We start from the raw sequence: 21,644 nt of genomic DNA, 5'->3' as shown, positions 1-21,644 counted from the left end.
AAAGAGCTGGCGGTGTGTTCGGGAAGGTCACCAGCCTGGCGACTTTGAGACGCGCCCTCGGGAGCCTTCCAGTATATTTCCACAGTGTTGGGATTATTGGATTCTTGTGGCAAACTGATTTCCCTGCTTCTGCAAAGTAACGAATCCCATATGATGGGAGGGTATCGCCAGGGTCCTAGGATGTCTCCTTGTTCTAACTATTTCAACTTTTGTTTGTTTAGGGTGGTACAGAGGTTACACCTTGAGAAAAAAGTCTAAGAAGGTAAGTCGTCTTTCTGAAACCCCGTGCATGTCTCTTCATACATCACCCGGTGAGAGGAAATCAATCCTACCCCTTTTGTGTCCACAAGTTTTCCTTCTGTATCTTTCTCTGAGCCGAAAAAATGTGTGGGCTGAAACGCGGGCTACCCTGAATTGTTTGCCTTTCGAACAACACGCACTTATAGAAACGCTGGCTTCATTTCCGTGATGGAATCACTGGGCTGAGGCGCAGTGCTGACCTCCTGTCACGAAGGGCAGAATCCTCTCTTCTGGGTGGAATGTTGCACACTGTTGAAGCACAGGAAGGTGTACTAGAGTGATCTGGGTGTAATGACTTCAGAAAGAAAAAAACACTGCTTATAATCGTCAGTCTTACGTTATCCGTGATGACAACAGACTTGCAAAGCTCACGCATGCTTGCTTGCCTCTTGCATGTGACTCTTCTTAAACTGCATCAGGCGCTCGCCAGAGAGAGCTTCTGTGTCCCAGGGCAGTCTGCTCGCGTGGCAGTGTGAGCTTCTGAAGTGAAGACGGGCCATCACACCCCGATCCTGGTGGTGGACGCCCCCGCACGCAGTTCTCTTGTGGCTTTTCCATTCTTAGCTTCACAAAACCTAATTACGGCCCTTCTGTTTTATTCCGAGTTTGAAATCCTGTCCATTCTAAGCTATGATTAGGCCCTGCCCACGTTAACGTACACACTTTAACATCTACTTACGCTTGGCAGATGGCTCATTTCACTTCTGTTTCTTAACTTTGCCTCTCATTATCTCCTAACTGGGCTGGGCTCCTCCAGCGGTCCTGAGCCCGTAACTAAGGCTTTCCAAGTCCAGCGGCTCGAGCAGGGAAATTCCTGCTCTGCTTCCCCTAGAGACCCTGCAGACAGGCCATGCTGGACAGTGGGGAGCTGTTCGTCCTTAGTAGCAGTGACTCGGGAAGGGCCCGGGTTGAGGACAGCAGGGCTGGCCTCCTCTGGCGTAGATAGTACTGTTGGTGAGGCCAGTCTGCAGACAGGAGCGGGGACCTCCTACCCCGTCCTGCCAGACTCAGACGGGGCTGCGTGTCTCACACATCCAGTGACCTGGTGCCTTGACGTTTGAACATGGCGGGTTCGAAGTGGGTGGATGGTGGGATAGATTTCCCAGGGAAACTTGATCGCCCTCCTACAATCCAGAGAATATTCCTACAGATGAAACTCTAGTTTCATGGGAGAAAGCCACAGCCGAGGACTTTGTTATACAGAGTTGGGGTTCTTGGGATCATGGGCCACCGTCTCCCTCCACAACCACACAACAGGGGTGAAGCTCCCTCTGCCATGTGCTGGGCAGGCCCCAGGCAAGCTGTTCCCTTTCCCTTGATGCTTATTTGGTGTTTGGTACCACCTTCGCCAGTGCTTCCCATCCCCCAGTGCCTTCCTGAACTGCTGTCCTTCCTGCCCTTCTTTGGGGTGCCCCGACCTTTACAGCTCATTGCTACAGGATAGCTGGGCAGGGCTGTATTTAGTTTTCCATCTAAAATCCTCACTGGAAGATGAGGCAGTTGCAAGATAATAGGATTTCGTGGGTCCCTCCCAGCAGTGCAGAGAAGGGACTTGGCCCCTAGCAATCCTGACTCCTAAGTGTTCTGGAAGCATCCTTTGTATAGTTGTTTACACAGGTGTAGATCGTTCGGGCTGGATTAGAACGACCCCTGCTGCGCAGTTTGCTCATTTCAAGCCTCTGCGTGTGTCCCCTCTGTACCTTCTACTGCTCCTTCCGGGGGGGCTCCGTGGTGCCTGAGACCAGGTTTACGGAGACTGAGGGCTATCATTGCCTGTGGACACGGGCGAGGCTGCCTTGTTATTTTTCTCCCTCCATCCGACAGCACATGCTGGCATCATGTGTGCTCTTGGAGGCATCCTGGGATTTGGGGGTGTCCTGAATGGCTGGGGCCTGGGGGAGGGGTCCTCTAGTCCTCTTCGTCGCTCGGCCACTGTCTTTCTGCCCGACTGCTCCCCTCTCTGTGATAATTCTTCTTTTTGTGCAATTCGGTGCCTTTCCTAATAGGCAGGAGGAACGCGAATCAATGGTACCCATGCCCCTCCCAAACACGATTAGTAGTTGTGGTTTCTGGTTCTCCCGTGTAAATCCTTGCAGGCCAGATGCCAGGGAAACACGATCCTGCTCACACGGCAGGTGCCTGGAAACCGCCAGTGCCGCTGAGTGGATTGCTGCTGCGCCCGCTAGATCTAGTGCAGGAACCCTGACTAGCTGTGCTGTGCTGCCCCGCGCCCCAGCGCCTCCAGCCCCATTGCTCCCTTTCGGGTGCTCACTTCTGCCTCACACCAGTGAGGGAGCTGTTTCGCTTGCTCAGATGCGCGGCCGACGTCTTGGTAAAGCTCCTGGCATTTCACCGACTGCGCTTAACAGTGAACTTCGCGAACAACTTCCCCTCACGCACCGTCCTGCTAGGCGCGTGCCGTGCTTTGCGGATGTGGGGCACGGTGTTAACAGAAACCGTGTCTAGCGGTCGTGTGGATCGGGCGAAATTCGTCCACTGTCTGTATTGTCTCTGTTTGAAGGTTGATGGGAAATCCGTGGGTCAGGTAAGCAGGCCTGCATGCATACGTGATGACCGATGGTGGAAAGCAACTTTTGACGGCAGCGTTAGCTTTTTGAAGGAAGGAACTGTCAGAGACCGTCATCGGAGATTGTTTTTAGGCATCGCTTGGCTCTGGATCTGCCCGCGTCGAGGGCAGCGGTGGACGCGAGGAGCGACCTATAGAGAAGACACAGGAAAGGCCTGTGGAATTTTTTCCCTGCAGACAGTTCGCTTCTGTTTTTTTCTGAGACCCCTGCAGCCTCAGTGAAACACAGGCAGACTGAGTTTATGCCTCCTGTTTGCCTCACTGTGTTGTATGTGAGATTTACCATGAGACTCACAGAATTCGCGTTATCCAGCCATGCCTGCCTCCACCCTTTCAGGATAGTTGTTTGATTTTCAGTTGGTATTCATGTTGATAATAAAAACTACTGTTTTTTTTTTTTCCTCCCCCAAAGGGTATATTTCCTGCTTCGTATATTCATCTTAAAGAAGCCATAGTTGAAGGCAAAGGGTGAGTCTGGTCTTGATGTTCGAGCAAAGAAATGCTTGTACTTGGCTTTGCTGCTTATCCAAATGGCAGTGCCTGTAGGGGGGTGGGGGGTGAATGTGGGTGTGAGTGACCGTGATGGGATGAGAGTTTTAGAGAGAGGGAGGGAACTTGGGGTGGCTTTGGACCTTTGAAAAGTCTGAAGTCAGCACTGTACCTGCAGTCACGTTCCTTGAAGCTGATGTCGATTTGGGATAGCATGGGCCCAGTGCTCTGTGCTCCTCTGAGAGTGACCCCATCAGGTGGAGGTTCCAGCCCCCCAGCTCTGAGTCCGTTTTTCTGGAAGACTTTGCAGGCTGTGATGCAAAGGGAGTTGAGGGTAAAGCAACAGTTGGTAAATTGGGACATGTGTGAATTTACATTTTGTCTAATTGTGATGTATGTTTCTTAGAGGTCATAAAACTGATGTATAAGATCATTAAAAGGACTTTTATAGAATGGGAACCCATTAGGCAGGAAAGGCAAATGAATAGCCAGGTGTGAACTTGGAAGACGCAGCATTAAAATGTTTTCCTTTTTTGTCTCTGCTACATCTTCACCCTCTGTTAAATATGTAAATTATAAAATTACTAATCATATGATTACTGCATAATGACATCTCTTTGGCTGATTACAAAATTGCCTTTCCAAGCACTGTACTTTTAACGTATGAAAAGGACTAATCGGGTTCTGTGGTTGCATGATGCATAATTAAAATGAAGAAAATAATTTAGAGGCATAAATGGTGACGACCTATAATACGGTATTTTTTTTTTTAATACAGATAAAATGTTTTGTGCACAAAGTTTTAAAAGGAAAGGGGTGGGGAAAGGAAAGTTTTGACTCTGGTGGAAATAATTAAATAAAGTATGCATTTAATGTATTTTATATCCATCTGTATCACAGTCAGTATAGGCGTCAGACTGTGATTAATTTTTGTAAAAAAGCACTGCGAGGTATATACAAAAGAATGTATGGAAAATGTAATTAGGAACCATTATAGTAAAGCGAACAAGAGACTATTTTGACTCTCGGTGAGGAGAGCCACACCCACGCAGACAAACAGACACACACACTGGGTCCCGGGGTGTGATGCCCCAGGGTGAGCGAGTGAATGGTGCACCCGGGAAACAAACAGTAAAGAAATGGTTTTCCTGCCGAGGGTTTGGGGCTCCCGGTGTTCGCTCCCCGTGCTGCCCTGTGCTGCTCCCACCCAAGCCCAGCTGTCTGTGCCTTCCTCGTTGCAAAGGACTTCCTGCCTTCAGACTTGACCATTCTCCTTTCTTCCGGAGACCTGCGGACATCGACCTCCCCTCCCCATGGTCCTTCCTCCTATCCAGCCCAGGCCACTCTGTCATCCCACCCCTGCTGCCTCCCTGCTTCCAAGTTCATCACCCTGTCTCTCTTGCCGGGTTTCTTCTTTCTGTACTCCAGCCTCCATTCCCTCTCAGACACCCCGCATCCCCACATCACTGCCACGTGCCTGCTGCCACCTGGTCTCTACCTTTACCCCATAACCGAGGCGGTTCCCACTTGTCCCTCATCCCATGGTCATATGGCTGCCGGTGCCTCCTGATTTCCAAGCTTCTAGTGTCTTCTCAAGGCTGTTCTTCTGGTGCTTTCCTGCAGCACTGGGCACTGGTGGCTGTCCCCTTCACTGGATGAAGCTCCTCGTTTGTTCTGATGCTTTCATACCCCGTTTCTCATGCTGCCTAACCTACTTCCTTCCCTGCCTGCTGCTCCCAGGGTGCTCTCCTTGTCCTTCTCCTAGTCCTGTGTTGCCCCTCTGTTTGGGGTGGCCCGTGTCATTGTGCTTCCTCTCTGTGCGTGATGCCCGGATTGGGGCCTTCAGCCCTGACTCGTCCCTTGGTGTCATTTAGCGCCAACTAAGGAGCCACCCCCACTGACTATCTGCTGTGTCTCGCTCATTCTTCCATGAGCCCTGCGTGATGTTCTTTCTGTAGGTCTTAATGACAACCCTGTGGGGCAGACATGGCTGACCCCTTGCGGGTAAAGAGGTGGTTACAAAGAGGTGGTTACAGAGCAGCCAGATCGAGTCCATTAAAGCCAGTCGGCACGTTAGTTCAGAGACAGATCAGGCCTACGAAGAGGGAGGAAGTGGGAAGGATCCAGAACTGAGACCAGGTCACAGTATGTAGAGCGAGGCCCTCTACGTGTGGTGAAAGTGAGTTCTAGTTGAGCCCCAAGCTTCTGACAGCCAATGGAAGAGCCCAGTGGACTGAGCATGAAACTCAGGATCTGGGAGGTGGAAGCATCCAGGTTGCTGCCAAATGTGCTCACCCCGTGGGAGAAGAGAAACTCCCCCCCCCCCCCCCCCAGGGGGGCCTTCTCAGAAGGGCACTGCAGAGTGCGATGAACCACATTTTCATCAACATCTTTACCGGGAACCTTGGTGACAGACCCGCCGGGCTGCTGTGAAAACCACATTCTGAAATAGACACTGATCATGTCCCATCAAAGGGCAATTTCTGAAAGCAGTTTTGTGGATGATGGTCTCAGACACACCCCTGCCTCGGACATCTGGTCCCTGTTGCTCCAGGGGTGCACGTGGCTAGACCTCTCCGCAGACACTGGTTTTCTCTCAGGGCCACCATTGTCTTTTCCTTCGGGAGCCCCACCATCAGTAGGTCATTGTAGCCCTGAACCCCAACTGCGAGCCAAAGTTAGCATCTTGCCCGCCCATCTCGGCCACAGCCAACTCAAGATATGTAGGTGGGACATATTTTGGGATCCCGGGATATTCCATGCTGGTTGCAGTCTTGTCCGTTCAGGACGTCTGGGGCGAGGTGGCCTCACTGCATGAGCCACACTTCCATCTCTTAACTCAGTCCCAAATATTCTGAGTCCTGTGTAGCACAGGGCCTGACACAGAGCATGCGACTGGAAAAACCATGGTTGATACCATTTAAAAACACACACACACACACACACAAATAGATAGCAAGTTAAGACTAAGTCAAGGGTTAACCTTTCGGGGTGCAGGGAAAAGGGAGAGGATGCATCAGAGTTTGGGGATCAGATAGAGTACCTCTGGACACTGGGGAGCCGTGGCCTCATTCATATTTTGACAGGGATAAGTGCTTCATGTATTATCATATAGTGAGTTTTATGCATGATGGAAACGTAGAAATCATCTAAACCCAAACCTGCATTTTAATGCCACACAGATTGGCTATAATTTATGGCCGTCTATAAGATAGATGGGTACACATATTGTGAATGTACTCTCAGACCTTGACGTTCTGAAGACCTTAAATGGGATATTATTTGCCTCCTTCATCTTACCTTGACATATGAGGTAGACGCCTTTACATGTAGGATAATGTAGGAACACGCTCAAGTTCTGTACAAATATTACCTGTCAGTCTCAGAGATGTATGTATTCATATGTGTGGACACAGTCTTATTTGTATATTTTCTCTCCATTTGCTTAAATATTTAATTCTGTGGACCCGATTTGGAATTTACAAGGTATAGCTTGTAGACTTTAATGAAGCCATGAACTTGGCTGTCCTCTTCTCCTTTCCCTTAGGCAACATGAAACGGTCATCCCAGGCGACCTCCCGCTCATACAGGAAGTCACCACGACACTCCGAGAGTGGTCCACCATCTGGAGGCAGCTCTACGTGGTGAGAAAATAGGATGTTGAATCTAAGCTTCAAAATAGAGAAGGGTCTTGTGGGACCTTGCTGTACCAAGGGGATGATTTTCCTTTCCCTGGGAACCTCAAAAACAGAACCAAGGACTAAGTCCTACTCAGGGCAAAGAAAGCAACGTGGCCCATTATTCTGGCCACCCTGGGGGACCATTGTCCTCTTGGACCCGCTTTGTAAATGCCATGCTCCCTGTGACAAAGCGTTGGTAAAGGGAAGGGCCAAGGATTTCACCTTCATTGTGCTAAAAGGGGAGACGGGCTGCTTGAAGGCTTTGGAAGACAGGACTAGGCAGTCTGCATCGATGTACCCTCAACGTTGATATTTAGATCCTGAAAACTGAAATCTGCTTTTAAGCTTTAACGGGTGCTTCTTTACGGACGCAGTACAGAACAATTGCTGTTTATTTTTTCTGCCATTGCCTGTCTCTTATCATTTGAGTTAAACTACATAGTCTTCTAGACTTAAGTGTGCTTGTTCCAGAGGTGGGGAAGTCGTTTACATTCTGGCTCTGTGTGCAGCTGTCCAGTTCTCCCGATCACGGAAGAAGCCTTATTAACGCAGGGAGGCTGAGACTCTGACATCTTCCATTTCCTATTCCCTCAGGGCATTTCTTTGCACATAAATTCATATTTGCAGAAGATTACCTTTTGTTAAGCCTGTATTTCTATTCAGAGTGTTGATTTCTCGTATGCTAATGTTGTCAGCACAAAGCAAGGGCTCTGGAGGGAAGTCAGTGCATCGATTTCTTAGGAACACAGAAAACTTGCAAAAGTCCCACAGCTGCTCTCTGGGCAGGCTTGTTGTTTTTGATTATACAGTGGCTTCTTGTAAATGCACAGTAATAAGCAGTTGCAGTAATTGGTCATCAAATGTTCTCAGAAACCAAAAAGCGTAAAGTTAGCCATGAATGTTTTGTGTAAATCTGAGCAATTTTGTAGTCGGTGTTTCATGTTCAACTTAGCAATTTTTAAACAAAAATATGGCAGGAAAACAAACAGGGGCTGATGCTGACTGGTATGTTCGTGGGCTTGGGTCTAGTTCACGCCCGGGGTAGACATGCCTAGTGGGCACCTTAGCTTCCTTTTTATGAATGTGGGTTTGTCTCTGGTGGACTTGCATTGTTGGATTTATACAAAGCTAGTAGAAATTTCCTTATAGCGTTTTGGTACGAGTTGTGTTTTGCTGTGCCCTGTGGCTGTAGATAAGTTAGCAAAATATTACGAAGTTTAGATACTTGATAAGGCTTTAGAAAAATGAATTAGTAAGAGGAAACAAATCTAATTGTGGAATAAACCATTACTTTTGACCATTTAGTTTTTAGTTAAGAAATTAACGTTAGGATGATGCTATAAAAGTAGCTTGTGGGGTGCAGAATAGTCTCTGAGGGCGTTCTTTGACAGGTTGGTGGGGAGGGTCTTAGAAATTCCTACAAAGGTCACATACTAGAACTCGGGGAACGGGAGGTTCAGATGTGGAGAGCAGAAGTTATTTAAAAAAGTGTGTAGTAGCCATGTTTTAATGTTTATAGGGACCATGTTTAGAATTTCATCAAATTAAAGGTCTCCTAGATTTCATAGAAAGAACCACCCGCTTCCTTTTAGGCGGGGGCGTAATCCCTAACATCCTTGATGAATTGTAGTCTTGGTCTCAATGCAAAATGCTTTTTTTTGGTACCATCAGCACCCTTCAAAGTATGTATAAAGTGATAAAAATGTGAATTTTTTTGTGTGTGTTTTCCGTTTGATGTAAATGCACTGACTGCTTGTAGATTTGGACTTCACTGCTTCTAGAAGCTGCGTGCGCTGAATAAGGCGCAGCGCGCCGGGGCCCAGGCTGATGCTGTTCCCTACAGCCTGGTTGACGACGGGCCCAGGTGTCCCGTTGCCTGGGGTGCCGAGAATAGCGCTCAGGGCGCCGTCTTCAAAATGTTGAAGACTCGATGGCAAGATCTTCAAGCTCACGCTGATCCTGAGGGAGGTTCAGGGGTTGCCCATCCCTGGGCCACGTGCTAGATGCACGTGGGCTGGTTTTGAGGCTCCCCATCCCGATCCCGCTGTGGTGAACCTCTTGACTGAGAGGCATATACTCTGGAAGTTTGGGTGGAATAGTGAGGATTGTGCATTATGGCTTCTCCTTTCGATCTTTAGTGCCTCAGAGGAACCAGATTCCATATGATGTGTTCCTGTTTCATGCTAAAAACATCTTTTAACTTGACAGTAATTGGATCGCATCAGATAAAGCATAGACTACATGTGTGTTTGGAAAACACTCCACAGGGCTCTTTTATACCAAAAGCTTTACGTGTGGCTTTTCTCTCCTCCGTACAGCAAGACAACAGGGAGATGTTTCGAAGTGTGCGGCACATGATCTATGACCTTATCGAATGGCGATCGCAGATTCTTTCTGGAACTCTGCCGCAGGATGAGCTCAAAGAACTGAAGAAGAAGGTCACTGCCAAAATTGATTATGGCAACAGGTTTGTTTATTTCAAAGATGATTTCATGCTTAAATTATCCAATATAATACCATTACTGTAAGCCTTGAGGAGTCTAAGATCATGTTATCATAAAAAAATTTCTAACATCAAAATAAGGGCCTAGTTTTCATTTATTTTTTAGTTTTTTTAAATTTTTTTAAATGTTTTTATTTATTTTTGAGACAGAGAGAGACAGAACATGAGCAGGGGAGGAGCAGAGAGAGAGTGGGAGACACAGAATCCGAAGCAGGCTCCAGGCTCTGAGCTGTCAGCACAGAGCCGGACGTGGGGCTTGAACTCACAGACTGTGAGATCATGATCTGAGCTGAAGTCGGATGCCCAAGTGACTGAGCCACCTGGGCGTCCCCCTAGTTTTCATTTTTGAAAGGATAGGGTATTTTTGGGGTGCCTGGCTGGCTCAGTCGGTAGAGCATGTGACTCTGGATTTTGGGGTAGTGAGTTCGAGCCCCATGTTGGGTGGAATGATTACTTTAAAGATTTAAAAAAAAAAAGGATAGGGTATTTTCTGTTGGGTTCTAAAAATCAGGAGTTTTCAGAGTCATTGTTGAAACCTATTCTTGTCTCCAAGAAGCAGGGGATTGGGTGGTCTCTCAGTTGCACTCTTCCATAGAGGACCTTGTCGTGAGTCCCGCCGAGAAGGAACTTTTATTTTCTGCTCACAGTACTTCACTTTGAATCCAGACTTGGGGTCCCTGGCAATAACAAGCACCAGGTTTCTTTGTGGACCCCCCAGGTTCTGAGAGTTGGAAGGGACATCACAGGTCACCTTGCAACTTAGCACCAGTGCGGGGGGACGGCAGGTTTGGCAAACAAAAGTACAGCCAGCGAAATCTGAATTTCAGATAAACAACAAATAGTTTGCTTTGTTGTAAGGATGGCTCTTGCAAAGGTTCCCGTCTACAGCAAGTCTCCACTCCGTTGTGCTTGAATGCTTTCAGCGGCCGTGCGCTCCCTCCCGCACAGCTCTGTGTTCTAGTGTTCGCTCGAGGTTCTGATGCTGAGGGGCAGTGAGCCGCTTCTTCCTGGGTCTGCCAAGTCTGTAACCGGAAGGAGGCCACGCCCTTTCCCACCAGGTAACTGGTTGTCCCTATAATGTCAGAGCTGCAAGAGGCCTCAAAAATGATCTGGTCACACGATTCTCAGATGCTGGTCCTTATCAGAATCACTTGGAGAGCTTTCAAAATACAGAATCGTGGGACCTACCCCTGAAGATTCTGATTTCTAATATCTGGGATGCTGGCCTGACATTTCAGTTTTTAAAAATAGACTTGGACCACGCTGGACAGCAGATCAGGTAACTTCTGGGTTGGACCAAGCCCCTCGTTTTACACACTAGGATGGTAAGCTCAGAGAATGGGAGAGGATTGCCCCCAGTCGGTTAGCTGAAGGGTGCCCTGGGTATAAACTCAACCTTTCTGCCAAATCAGAATTACAGTATCATTTTGTTTTCTAGTATTTCATCCTTTCAAGTGTGAAAAGTTTCTAGCAACATTATTAGTTAAATGGAGGGTTTGGATTAAGGCTACAGGAGGGGCGCCTGGGTGGCCCAGTTGGTTAAGCATCCGATTTTGGCTCAGGTCATGATCTTGCTGTTCGAGGGTTTGAGCCCTGTATCACGCTCTGTGCTGACAGCTGGGAGCCTGGATCCTGCTTCGGGTTCTGTGTCTCCCTCTCTCTCTGCCCCTCCCCTGCTCATACTCTGTCTCTATCTCTCCCAAAAATAAATAAACATTAAAGAAAAAAGGCTACAGGAGACGCCCCAGAAAGTTAGAATCTTCTGAGTATAGGATATTAGATATCGTTTTAGGGAAACCCATTTCGTGAGCACCTGCTTAAAAAAAAATGACACTTTTTGGAGCTTTGATTCTATTTTCTCTTGGAGTGTTGTATTTTGAGCTTATGTTCAGAACCACCTGCTTAGTTTGGCTGTGGTAAGCAACGAAAGTACATTATTTTGTGGAACAATCGAGTTACGAAAGGAAGTGTTTCCAAACATAATTTACTGCTTTGAGAGGAAATACAGTCCTTAATAAGACAGTTTTTTGCCCTCCTGCTATGCTCAGACACACCTTCGTAGCAGAAGCTCACTGTGGGTTCAGACCCCACCTGAGCACTGGCTGCTCAGAAAAACACACAAAAGAGTTGGCATGAAGAGAACCCTGACAAGCCACTTCCTGTGCCAGTTTCCATGTGGCATTCTGGAACAAGCACGGACTCTACCATGCGAGGGTTCTGGCTCAGAATCCAGGCTCAGGCTTCTTCTGGATGTTTCTCTGAGCTTAGGTTTCTTCCTTTGTGAAGCGGGTCTGGCCATCCGTCCTGGCAGGACTGAGGCGAGGAGCACACGGCTGGGTGTATGCAGCAGGCTGGTACGTGGCCTGGGCCTCTGCTCCTCAGGGAGCCTGGTTCCGTGTGGCCTGTGGGACCTCTGGCCACCGTCCTCTAAAGCCAGATGCTTTGTAACTCTGCAGGCACCAGCACTGGGCAGCCCATAAGAGAAAGGATTCTCTCCCCCCTCATTAGCATTGGCCCCACCCACTCCAGAACTGACCCCACCCACACCAGCACTGACACCTCCCAAGGGGCGGGCTCAGGGTTTGGGAGAGAGGGGGCTTTGTTAGCGAAGCTTATTACAGAGACAACTGATGAGAGACTAAAAGGCTTTTTAAAAAAAATGTCTTTCTGTTCCTTTTGAGGCACCCCACCATCCCTGCAACTACTAGGCTGTTTTCATGCAGAGCGAAAAGCCTCTGAGTATTTGTTTAAAAGCCTGTTTACCGTCATGTTGCCGACTGGCCCAGTGGGTCCTGCTTCGCCATCAGTGGATTTGCTTAGTAGATATTAAGAGGGGAGCACGAGGTCTTTGTGACTGCTTTCCAAATGGTGCAGTGGCCCAGCATCCTCTCAAAATGAAACCTGATTGGCACACGTTATCAGACTCCTTTCCAGCTTTAAGGTGTGTGACCTTCAGGGAGAGAAGTCGGGCATGAGTTTGCCTCGTTGGAGTCTTTCTTCCCAAGTCACCTCTCCTCTTAAAATTGTAACTGTTACAGTCATTATCTAATTGAGATTTATCTTTCTGTCAGCACACTCTATTTTGCCGTATGGTTAAAGAAAAAAAATCCTGCTTCCATAGACCTGTTAATAGCAGGAAGAAAATCCCAAAGGCAAAAGTATAAGGCATCTGTGGTTAAGATTCTCATGTCTTATTAAAAAGAAAGCCAGAACACGTCGCCGTGGTGCAGCTCCTGGTTTCTTTCTTTATATAATGGTCTTTGTTTATTCTTTAAATAAAAATTGTGCTAAAAATCACCTAACAATTTCGTCAGATTTGGGGAAACAGAGAGAAGGTTGCCAAAAAACATTTCCAGACGTGGATGGACAGCTTTATTAGACAGATGCTGCTCATGTTTTAAGTTGGCTACTACGTCTAGCCATCTGGCCAGAAAGTTGCTTAACGTTATTGTGGATAACGTCCACATGTTTGGTGTCGAAACACAGTAGAACATCTTTATCGAAGATCTTCTGATGAGCTAATTTCGGGATTAGAACTGACTGTAGGTAGAAGCAAAGCTGTGTGATAGAATTGACGAGAATAGAATGGTGGGTGTGCCTTTGCCCCCGCTCTTCCTTCCTACCTCTTCTCCCCAGCTTGGTGATGATGTCACCACCACCAATTTTAAATACATGGGTGCATGGGTTGTATGTCACTGCATACACACACACACACACACACACACACACACACACGCGCGCGCGCGCGCACACACACACACATACACACACACAGGAGTATGTATGTATATACACTCTATATGTAACTACACACCCTATATATACACTCTATTTATCTATGTATATTATACCCCCCATACATACCCCTCCCCCAACTATCTGTAGCATGTGTGTGCTTTAAACTGCCCATGCTGTTCATATAGTGATTGGTAACACACACTTCATTTGGGCTGTGCAGATCTGTAAAATTTTGCACTTGAAGAAAAAGTCACTACTGCAATGGAAGTAAACATTGAATAGTTTGTTTTAAAGATTTTATTTTTATTTATTTGTTTTTTTAAGTTTATTTATTTTGAGAGAAAGAGAGAGCAGGAGCAGGGGAGGAACACAGAGAGAGAGAGGGAGAGAGAGAATCCCAAGCAGTCTCCATCCGGTCAATGCAGAGCCCAACATGGGGCTCGATTTCACAAACCATAAGATCATGACCTGAGCCGGATTCGGACAGTTAACCAGCTAAGTCACCCAGGCACCCCTGATTTTAGTGTTTAAGGAATCTCTGTACCCAACATGGGGCTCAAACTCACAACCCCAAGATCAAGAGTCTCATGCTCTACTGACTGAGCCAGCCAGGTGCCCCTGAGTAATTTTTTTGAATTCCAAAGGAATGTGTTTTAAAGAAAGTGACCTTATAGAATTAATGTCCCCTAGTATTATGGATGACCCTGACTTTCTGTGATGTTTTCAACTGCGCCTAGTTGTCGGGACTGAAGTTGTGTCAGAGAATTCAAAGCCCTTGGTCCGTGTCCATGAAGCTCTGAATTCTTGTTGTTCTAGAATTCTTGATCTGGACTTGGTGGTGAGAGATGAAGACGGGAACATTTTGGATCCAGAACTAACTAGCACGATTAGTCTCTTTAGAGCTCATGAAATCGCTTCTAAACAAGTGGAGGAAAGATTGCAAGAAGAAAAGGTAAGTTCGGCTGTCTGTAATGTGCCATTTACATTGAGAGTACCTTTTCTCAGTAACAGTTTTCAACATTAATAAAACACCAGTGAGGCCCAGAATTTGTACTAGAAAACTCAGAAGGCACGACAATATAGTATATTTCATACGATGATGAATGGAAAGGAACCCAGTGTCAAAACATACGACCAGGAAGGATTTCATCCCTTGGTGGGGGTGGGGGTAGGGTTGTAAGCACTGTGCTACGTCTTAGGAGGCAGGGTCTTAACGACATTGACTTTGTGTTTTCATCTCATGGGAAACAATACTGGATTCTGCATTTCCTCTCTGATAGGAGCCAGAGGAGTGACATATTCTAAGCTTGATCAGGGCAGGGAACATGTGTCTTACTGATCTTCTGCATTTTCTCTGGTCTCTAATGGTGTCTTCTCTATAGCAGATATTAAGAAGTCAGTTGACTGATTGAGTCAGCCGTTCATTCAGCAAGTATTTATTGAGCACCTACTGGGTACCACAAACTGAGGACGTACTGATGAATAAGACAGAAGGGTTCTCGGAGGATTTAGTGTAGTGGGGGAACCAGAAATTAAGCAGCTCTGCATGTGAACATCACCGTGATTCGTTGTTTAGACACTGCAGTATTTGAAGACCACGTTCAGTACAAACTGTTAAGGGGTTGTGACCTTTGCACTGGGTGCATGCATGTGTTGAGTGGGACAAGGAAGTGACTGCAGAGTGGCTTTGCTGTGTTAGGCTAACCGGTTGCATGTAGTTTTCTGTTCTGTCATCAATAAAGAAAGTGCAACGTTGGTTAGTGGTGATTATTGCTAATGTCAACTTTCTTTCTTCCTTTCTTTCTTTCTTTCTTTCTTTCTTTCTTTCTTTCTTTCTTTCTTTCTTTCTTTCTTCTTCTTCTTCTTCTTCTTCTTCTTCTTCTTCTTCTTCTTCTTTTCTTTCTTTCTTTCTTTCTTTCTTTCTTTCTTTCTTTCTTTTTTAAGGTTATTTATTTATTTTGAGAAAGTGAGAGCATGTGTGCGCGTGAGTTGGGGAAGGGCAGAGAGAGGGAGATAGAGAATCCCAAGCAGGCTCCGCATGGTCTGTGCAGAACCTGATGAGGGGCTCGGGCTCATGAACTGGGAGATCATGACCTGAGCCGAAATCAAGGGTCAAGGACGCTTCACTGACTGAGCCCCCCAGGCACCCTGCTACTGTCAACTTTCTGTTTTATTTCTACTTACAGTCCCAAAAGCAGAACATAGATATTAACAGACAAGCTAAGTTTGCCTCCACCCCTTCTCTGGCCTTGTTTGTCAACCTCAAAAATGTGGTTTGTAAAATCGGAGAAGATGCTGAAGTGCTGATGTCTCTTTATGACCCTGTGGAGTCCAAATTCATCAGGTCAGTGACGTTCCCTTGGCGGCTGTCTTTCCTCTCCGGGTAAACGTTAGGGAAGTGGCGCTGGGCCCACCAGACGTCTAGGTCTCTCAGAGAGCAGTGGGGAGACCAGTTGGCCATACTTCCCCCGGCAGCTGAGCCCAGGGCGGTTTGGGACGGTGTGATGGCACTGCCGGGCTCTGGTCCAGGGTCAGCTCTCTTGCGTGCACACGGGTGTTCGAATGTAGAGTTTTCGTCTTGGAACTGTTTCGTGGACGTGGCAACCAACCAAAGGTGGAAGTCATTGTTTCCTGTGTTGTCTTCATAGGGTTTTATGTTTCCAGACTCCCCCCCCCCTCCCCCCCCAGATAATGTCACTCTTGTCTCAATCTTGCTGTTGTCAAACTTTTGTCTTTTGCGAATGTCACTTTTGGACCTTTGACCTATTGTCATTTCTGCAACACGATTGGCTGGAATATAGTGTCTAGATGGCTGCCTGCTATATAAAGGCTCTTAATTAATAATTGTTGAATGAAATATTATAAATCTCGTCTTTGTCATCCCTGTCATTTCTAATGTGGTCTTTTCCCTCCTTCTTGCTTTTGTCTCTTAGTAGAACTCTCTCTTTGTCCAGATGGAAAAATTATGGTTTAAATTATGTGTGAAGTGTGTGTGTGCTCATGCACGTACCTTTAAAACTCAAATATCTTCATTTGTGTTGTTCAAAATTATAAAAGTTGGTATGTGACAGAAAACAGAACAAATGGATGAATTTCATCCTTATTTGTGATACGGACTCCATTTCGTCTTGTCGTAGGATTCCATTTGTCTGTATGGCGTATTTGGTTGTTTTAGGCTCTGAGACAGACGTGCAGTATTTCTTTTATACTGTAAATGAATGAATGGTGAAGTTTAGATCATAGTCAATCTCAATAAACGAATAATGCTTTTAAAATAATAAACTTTGAAATGACGTTCGCATATAGTTCCATTGCAAAATTACAGCCTTTCAGAGATTCTCGACTATTCCCTTGTGTGGGAAATTACTTATGTGCTAATGGAAAAGCTGTTCTCTCTGGCATGGCTGACATTTCTGAACTCGTATAGTTGTCTGCATTGTGGACTTATGTGCTATTAATTATAAATCAATGTGGGTGTCTATTTAGTGTCCTGTTAAATTTAGAAAATGAATTTGTTTTTCTTTCTTTCTTTCTTTCTTTCTTTCTTTCTTTCTTTCTTTCTTTCTTTCTTTTTTCTTTCTTCCCAAGTGAAAACTACCTGGTTCGCTGGTCAAGTTCAGGATTGCCTAAAGACATAGACAGATTACATAATTTGCGAGCTGTTTTTACTGTAAGTACAACCAAAGAGGTTCATTTGAATCATTCACCATTCCAGTGATTATTTTTAATGATTGCCCTCCGACTTGTGTCTACACTAGAGCAGGGATCCTTGGGATGCTTGTAGCCCGTGTGAATGCAGTGATAAGATACCTTCCCAGAGCTGTTCAGGGGTCTCTAGCTTCCCTTAGGATCCCCATGACAGAGATTTGCCCCAGCACTCTCTTAACCCTGCATCTGAAGTTTGCTTAACGTTAATTGACTATTGTTACCCAGCTCCTTTTTGTTATGTGAACAACTTATTAAAATGCTGAAAACTGGTCAGAGAAGAGAGTCCCAATCCATCTTTTTACTGTCTGTTTCAGCTGCACCTGCATTGAGTAATGGTTCTCCCAAATAATTTATGGAAATTAATGTTTCCAGGACCTCGGAAGCAAAGACCTGAAAAGGGACAAAATCAGTTTCGTTTGTCAGATCGTACGAGTGGGTCGCATGGAGCTGAGGGACAACAATACCAGGAAACTGACCTCGGGCCTGCGGCGGCCTTTCGGAGTGGCTGGTAATGCATTTCTCTGCTTTCCTTAGAGTTTCTAGATCGTCACGTTCATCCTGAGTAAGAGCTGCTGCTCAATACTGGATGGTGGACTGCTTTGATTTATAAGCTCTTCTGTGGGAGAGAGAGGGAAAAGAAATCTCTTAGCTCTTTTCTGTGTGGTTTCTGTGGACTGGCAGCTCGCGACGCTTCAGTCGCAAGTTTCCGATGTAAATCATATATTTGGTTTTAAAGCAGATCACATCTCCTGAGGGAGACCCTGACCCACATTCTCAGCCTGGAGGAGAGCCAGTCATTGGATGGCTTCGTGGTTTCTGGAGTTGGTGATTGATTGATTCAGGAGGAAATTCACAGTGAATAGTCAAAGTGATGACGGGGTAGGAGGAGACCGGAGCATGAGGAGGACCCAGTTATCTTGGAATAGGTTCCGTCTGTCCTCCATATTTGTGTTCCGTTATTTCGGTGACGGCTCAAGAAGAGGGACTGATTAGTCACCTCTGCTAGGGAAAGGTGAGGGTGTCCCCTGTCTTTTGGGGAGAGATGAAGATAGCCATATCTTTTTGGTGCAAAAGGTTAAATATCTTAATGGAGTGATTCTCAGCCCTAACTGTGTTTGGGAACGGTTTGGGGCACTATTAAAAAATATATTTTTGAGCACCTGGGTGGGTGGCTCGGTTGGTTAAGTGTCCGACTCTTGATTTCGGCTCAAGTCATGATCTCATGGTTTGTGAATTTGAGGCCTGCATGGGTTTCTGTGCTGACAGTACAGAGCCTGGGATTCTCTCCCTCTCTCTCTGTCTCCACCCGCCCCGCCCCTCCCCCCCCCCCCCCCCCCCGTCTCTGCCCCTCCCACCGCATGCGCGCTCCCTCTCCCTCTCTCTCTAAATAAATAAATAAACTTTAAAAATATGTACACATTCTTGCCCAGGCCCCACATCCTGCCAATTAAATGAGAATTCCTTCTTTAACCGAATCACCTATGAGCCACTACGGGTGTGAGGCACCCAGTGGAACGCTGCCATCAGACTGCCTTGCCTCCCTCGTCACATGGCATTCAGCACCCCCAGTGGCGCTGTCCTAAACTAGTGCACACCCCTAACCTGCTCAGGACATCCTCTGACCTCCTGTTCTCTTTCTGGTTAAGAAGGGACACTTCTCCGCCTGAGAAGGTGGATCACCTTTTTGGTAATCTGCTTCTGTTCACACCTGTGCAACTCCAGGTCCCACACATGAACCTAATTTTAAGATTTTATCCAGAATAACTTCTGCATGTTTGTGTCGACAGAGCCCGGGTGAGCGATGTGTTCACGGACCTTTAAGCCTCTGGTTCTTAGCCTTCTACGCGAAATACTATGTCGTGTTTCTTTTGTAATGTAGTGTAAAAGTGATATAGAACTTACGAAAAGACAAAAAGCGTAAGTAAAACATAAGTCACTCATAATTCTGTGTAGCCGGGGTTGTACCAAAGCCCCAACCAGAGCGCGAACCTCCGTGGTACGGGCCAGCGTGCTGGCGAGCGGCGGTGAGGGAGATTCCTTGCGAACAAGGTCTGTGCTGTCACAGCCTGCTCCTCCGGGGCTTGGGACAGGCGCCACTGAAAGGGCTGTCACTCCCAGGATGTGGAAGACCAAGGCTGCCTTCACCTGACTGGTGTCACAAGCAAGTCTCATGGCTCACTCTCTTGCTTCCTTCCTGCGAAACTTCGCTGGGCTCCTGATGTGTTCCCCGGCCTGATGCCTGGGTTTTGGCATTGTGGTATCATTGGGGGCAATGCAAGAACTTATGGACGCCCCAGAGCAGTGGCCAGGTTGTATGACTAGGGAGACGCACTCAGCGGCGGGAGGAGAGAGGGCTGCAGACGCACAGGCGGGCTGTGCCTTGTGGACTGCGTGTGGCAGGTGGTCTGCGAGGCCCAGGCCCTCCCCGCTGCGACCCAGCACCACACGGTTCTCGGTTGGCGGTGAGAGTACGGTCTTGGGCATCCGAGGGTCTTAATAGGTGCATCTAATGCCAATCCGTTGCCCCCGAGGATGCTTAAAGCTAGGGGCGTCTTCTGGTAGGTGGAGACTGCGGTCTGGGCCATATGCCTTCGGGGCATCCACAACCTGATGATCTAGTTCGCTTGTGATGCTTTGACCCGTATCTCTGGACACATGTGTGGGCTCTTTGCTCCAAGAAGAGTGTGTCCTTTTCCCTTAGGACACACTGTGGAAGCTCCGTGGGCTCCACCGAGGCAACCAGCATGTGACGATGCTTCTCTTCTCGTCCTTACAGAGTCGTCCCCCTTTTTGTTGGGGGAGGAGCAAGTGGTAGAGATCGAAATTGTCCACATTGTCAGTAATTGTCGTAATCCCCAGGGAAGGGATTGTGAAGAGAAAATCAACGAGCTATGTTGCCCAGTTACCTGAAGTGTGGGGATCGAATGGAGACAGAGAAAGTGCCCAGGGCTGTCGTTGGGGGTCTCTGGCTGCATTGGTCAGAGGTTGAGCATCGGAGACTTTCTAGCTCTCTGACTTTGGGCAAGGTCATTCATTGGTGTCCTTGAGCCTCCATTTCCTCAGTTGTGCAGTCGGTGACTTTGAGGATCAGCTGTCGAATGCCCCTTGAAATAGTGTCCACGGATGCTGGCGTGGGATGGGTAGATGGATGGTAGTTACTTTATTTGGGGGGGGATGCGAGAACTTATGGATACCCCGGGGCAGTGCCCATCAGCGTGGTCGGCCCTTGCCACATGTGGCTTTTATGAATGAAATCAAAGTAAAAATTCAGTACCACCATCACATTTGCCACATTTCAGGTGCTTGTTGTTCCGGAACATTCCATCATCACACAACATTTGTTTGGACAGGGCAGCTCCAGAGTGTCCAGTTGCTTCCTAGGCAAAGGAATTTATTGAGCAGAACTCTGCCATTTGGGCCCCAACCCCATTTGGGTCGATGTTCTCAGATAACTTCATTTGTCTTTGGAACATGAAAATGCTCTGAACTTGAATATTAAAAAAAAAAAAAAATGCCACCGTGTGTTTTATGCCGCTGTTGGTCGGAAGACAATCTGATGTTGCTTTGTTTGTTTGTTTTCTCTGATTATAGCACTTAAAACAATCCCTGTTCTTTTCTTGTCCCCAGTGATGGATGTAACAGATATAATAAATGGAAAAGTAGATGATGAAGATAAGCAGCATTTCATCCCCTTTCAGCCGTAAGTATGGAGCAAAGCACCCAGCCAGATACAAGATGGAAAACGTGTGTTTGTAATAATTCTCTTCAAAGTTAAGTTTATAAATTCAGCACAGATAGAGATTGATTATTTTGTAATAATGAAAGATCTGTGTAGTCACGGCGGTAGCGCATGGCATTTCTGTAGCCCCACGAGTCTTGGGTTAAAGTTGCCTCGTGGTCTTGCATGTACAAGATTTTCCGGGTAATTCGGGGGAATCGCCGTGTCGCATAGGACACGCAGAATTACCAGTCCACCGTGAGCATGAATGTTCCTTTACATAATTGATTCATTCTAGTAGCTGTACATATTCAAAATGCAGCATTTCCACATTCATCACGGGAGGCTGCTGTTTTTAAAATAGAAAACCAAACAAAATAGTGATGAATTCTTTTGTAAAGTGAAACACTTGAAACAAATAATCATGCTGCTGCTTTTCTGTCTCTGTTGCTGCTTCGAGCGGACTGAGTCTGTGCTCACCTTTCTTAGGGTTTATTGTAGTTCTGAAGCCAAGTGTGTGGAGAGGTGTGGGAAGCTTGGAAAACACTTGGAGTAGATTTGTTAAATTGATTCTCTGAATGGAAGGTAGATCCCGTGGAAAAGGTCGAAAGGATTGGTGTCCTTTCCTTGGGGATGAAAGCGAGAGAGTAGCTACATAATGATCTGTGGCCACTTCACCGGACGCGTCTCCATCTCAGACGGCCGTGGAGAGAGAAAGGAAGAGGGATTAGAGTGGTTTAGGTTAATCAGAAGAGACAGCTTCCTCCTGAGGGTGTGAAATCTTAGAAGGGTAGACCATAAGGCGTGTTAGAATGACCTCCGTAGTGTTCTGCCTTCTGCCTTTTCTCCTTATTTCTGTTCTTACTTAAGTGGTTCCAGGCTTGAAATAAATTTTATTTTCGAAATCTGTGTTCAGGTGTT

At 46.8% G+C, this 21,644-nt stretch overlaps 1 protein-coding gene across 3 annotated transcripts in view; it reads left to right on the top strand.

Annotated features, from left to right (window-relative positions):
- Window positions 1–21,644, top strand: part of DOCK1 (dedicator of cytokinesis 1) — a 525,518-nt gene that overhangs the window by 70,341 nt on the left and 433,533 nt on the right. For all 3 annotated transcript variants that reach the window (XM_078434961.2, XM_078434960.2, XM_078434962.2), the window contains exons 3-11: window positions 222–262; window positions 3,300–3,355; window positions 6,924–7,020; window positions 9,375–9,523; window positions 14,114–14,249; window positions 15,484–15,641; window positions 16,886–16,967; window positions 17,378–17,513; window positions 20,633–20,705. In XM_078434961.2, the coding sequence (XP_078291087.2) occupies window positions 222–262; window positions 3,300–3,355; window positions 6,924–7,020; window positions 9,375–9,523; window positions 14,114–14,249; window positions 15,484–15,641; window positions 16,886–16,967; window positions 17,378–17,513; window positions 20,633–20,705 (928 nt within the window). The remainder of the gene's footprint in view (window positions 1–221; window positions 263–3,299; window positions 3,356–6,923; window positions 7,021–9,374; window positions 9,524–14,113; window positions 14,250–15,483; window positions 15,642–16,885; window positions 16,968–17,377; window positions 17,514–20,632; window positions 20,706–21,644) is intronic.

Source organism: Panthera onca, chromosome D2 (assembly GCF_046562875.1).
Source record: "Panthera onca isolate mPanOnc1 chromosome D2, mPanOnc1 haplotype 2, whole genome shotgun sequence".
Classification (NCBI taxonomy): Eukaryota; Metazoa; Chordata; class Mammalia; order Carnivora; family Felidae; genus Panthera; species Panthera onca.
Note: the sequence above shows the minus strand (reverse complement) of the source record. Positions and strands in the feature narration are given on the sequence as shown.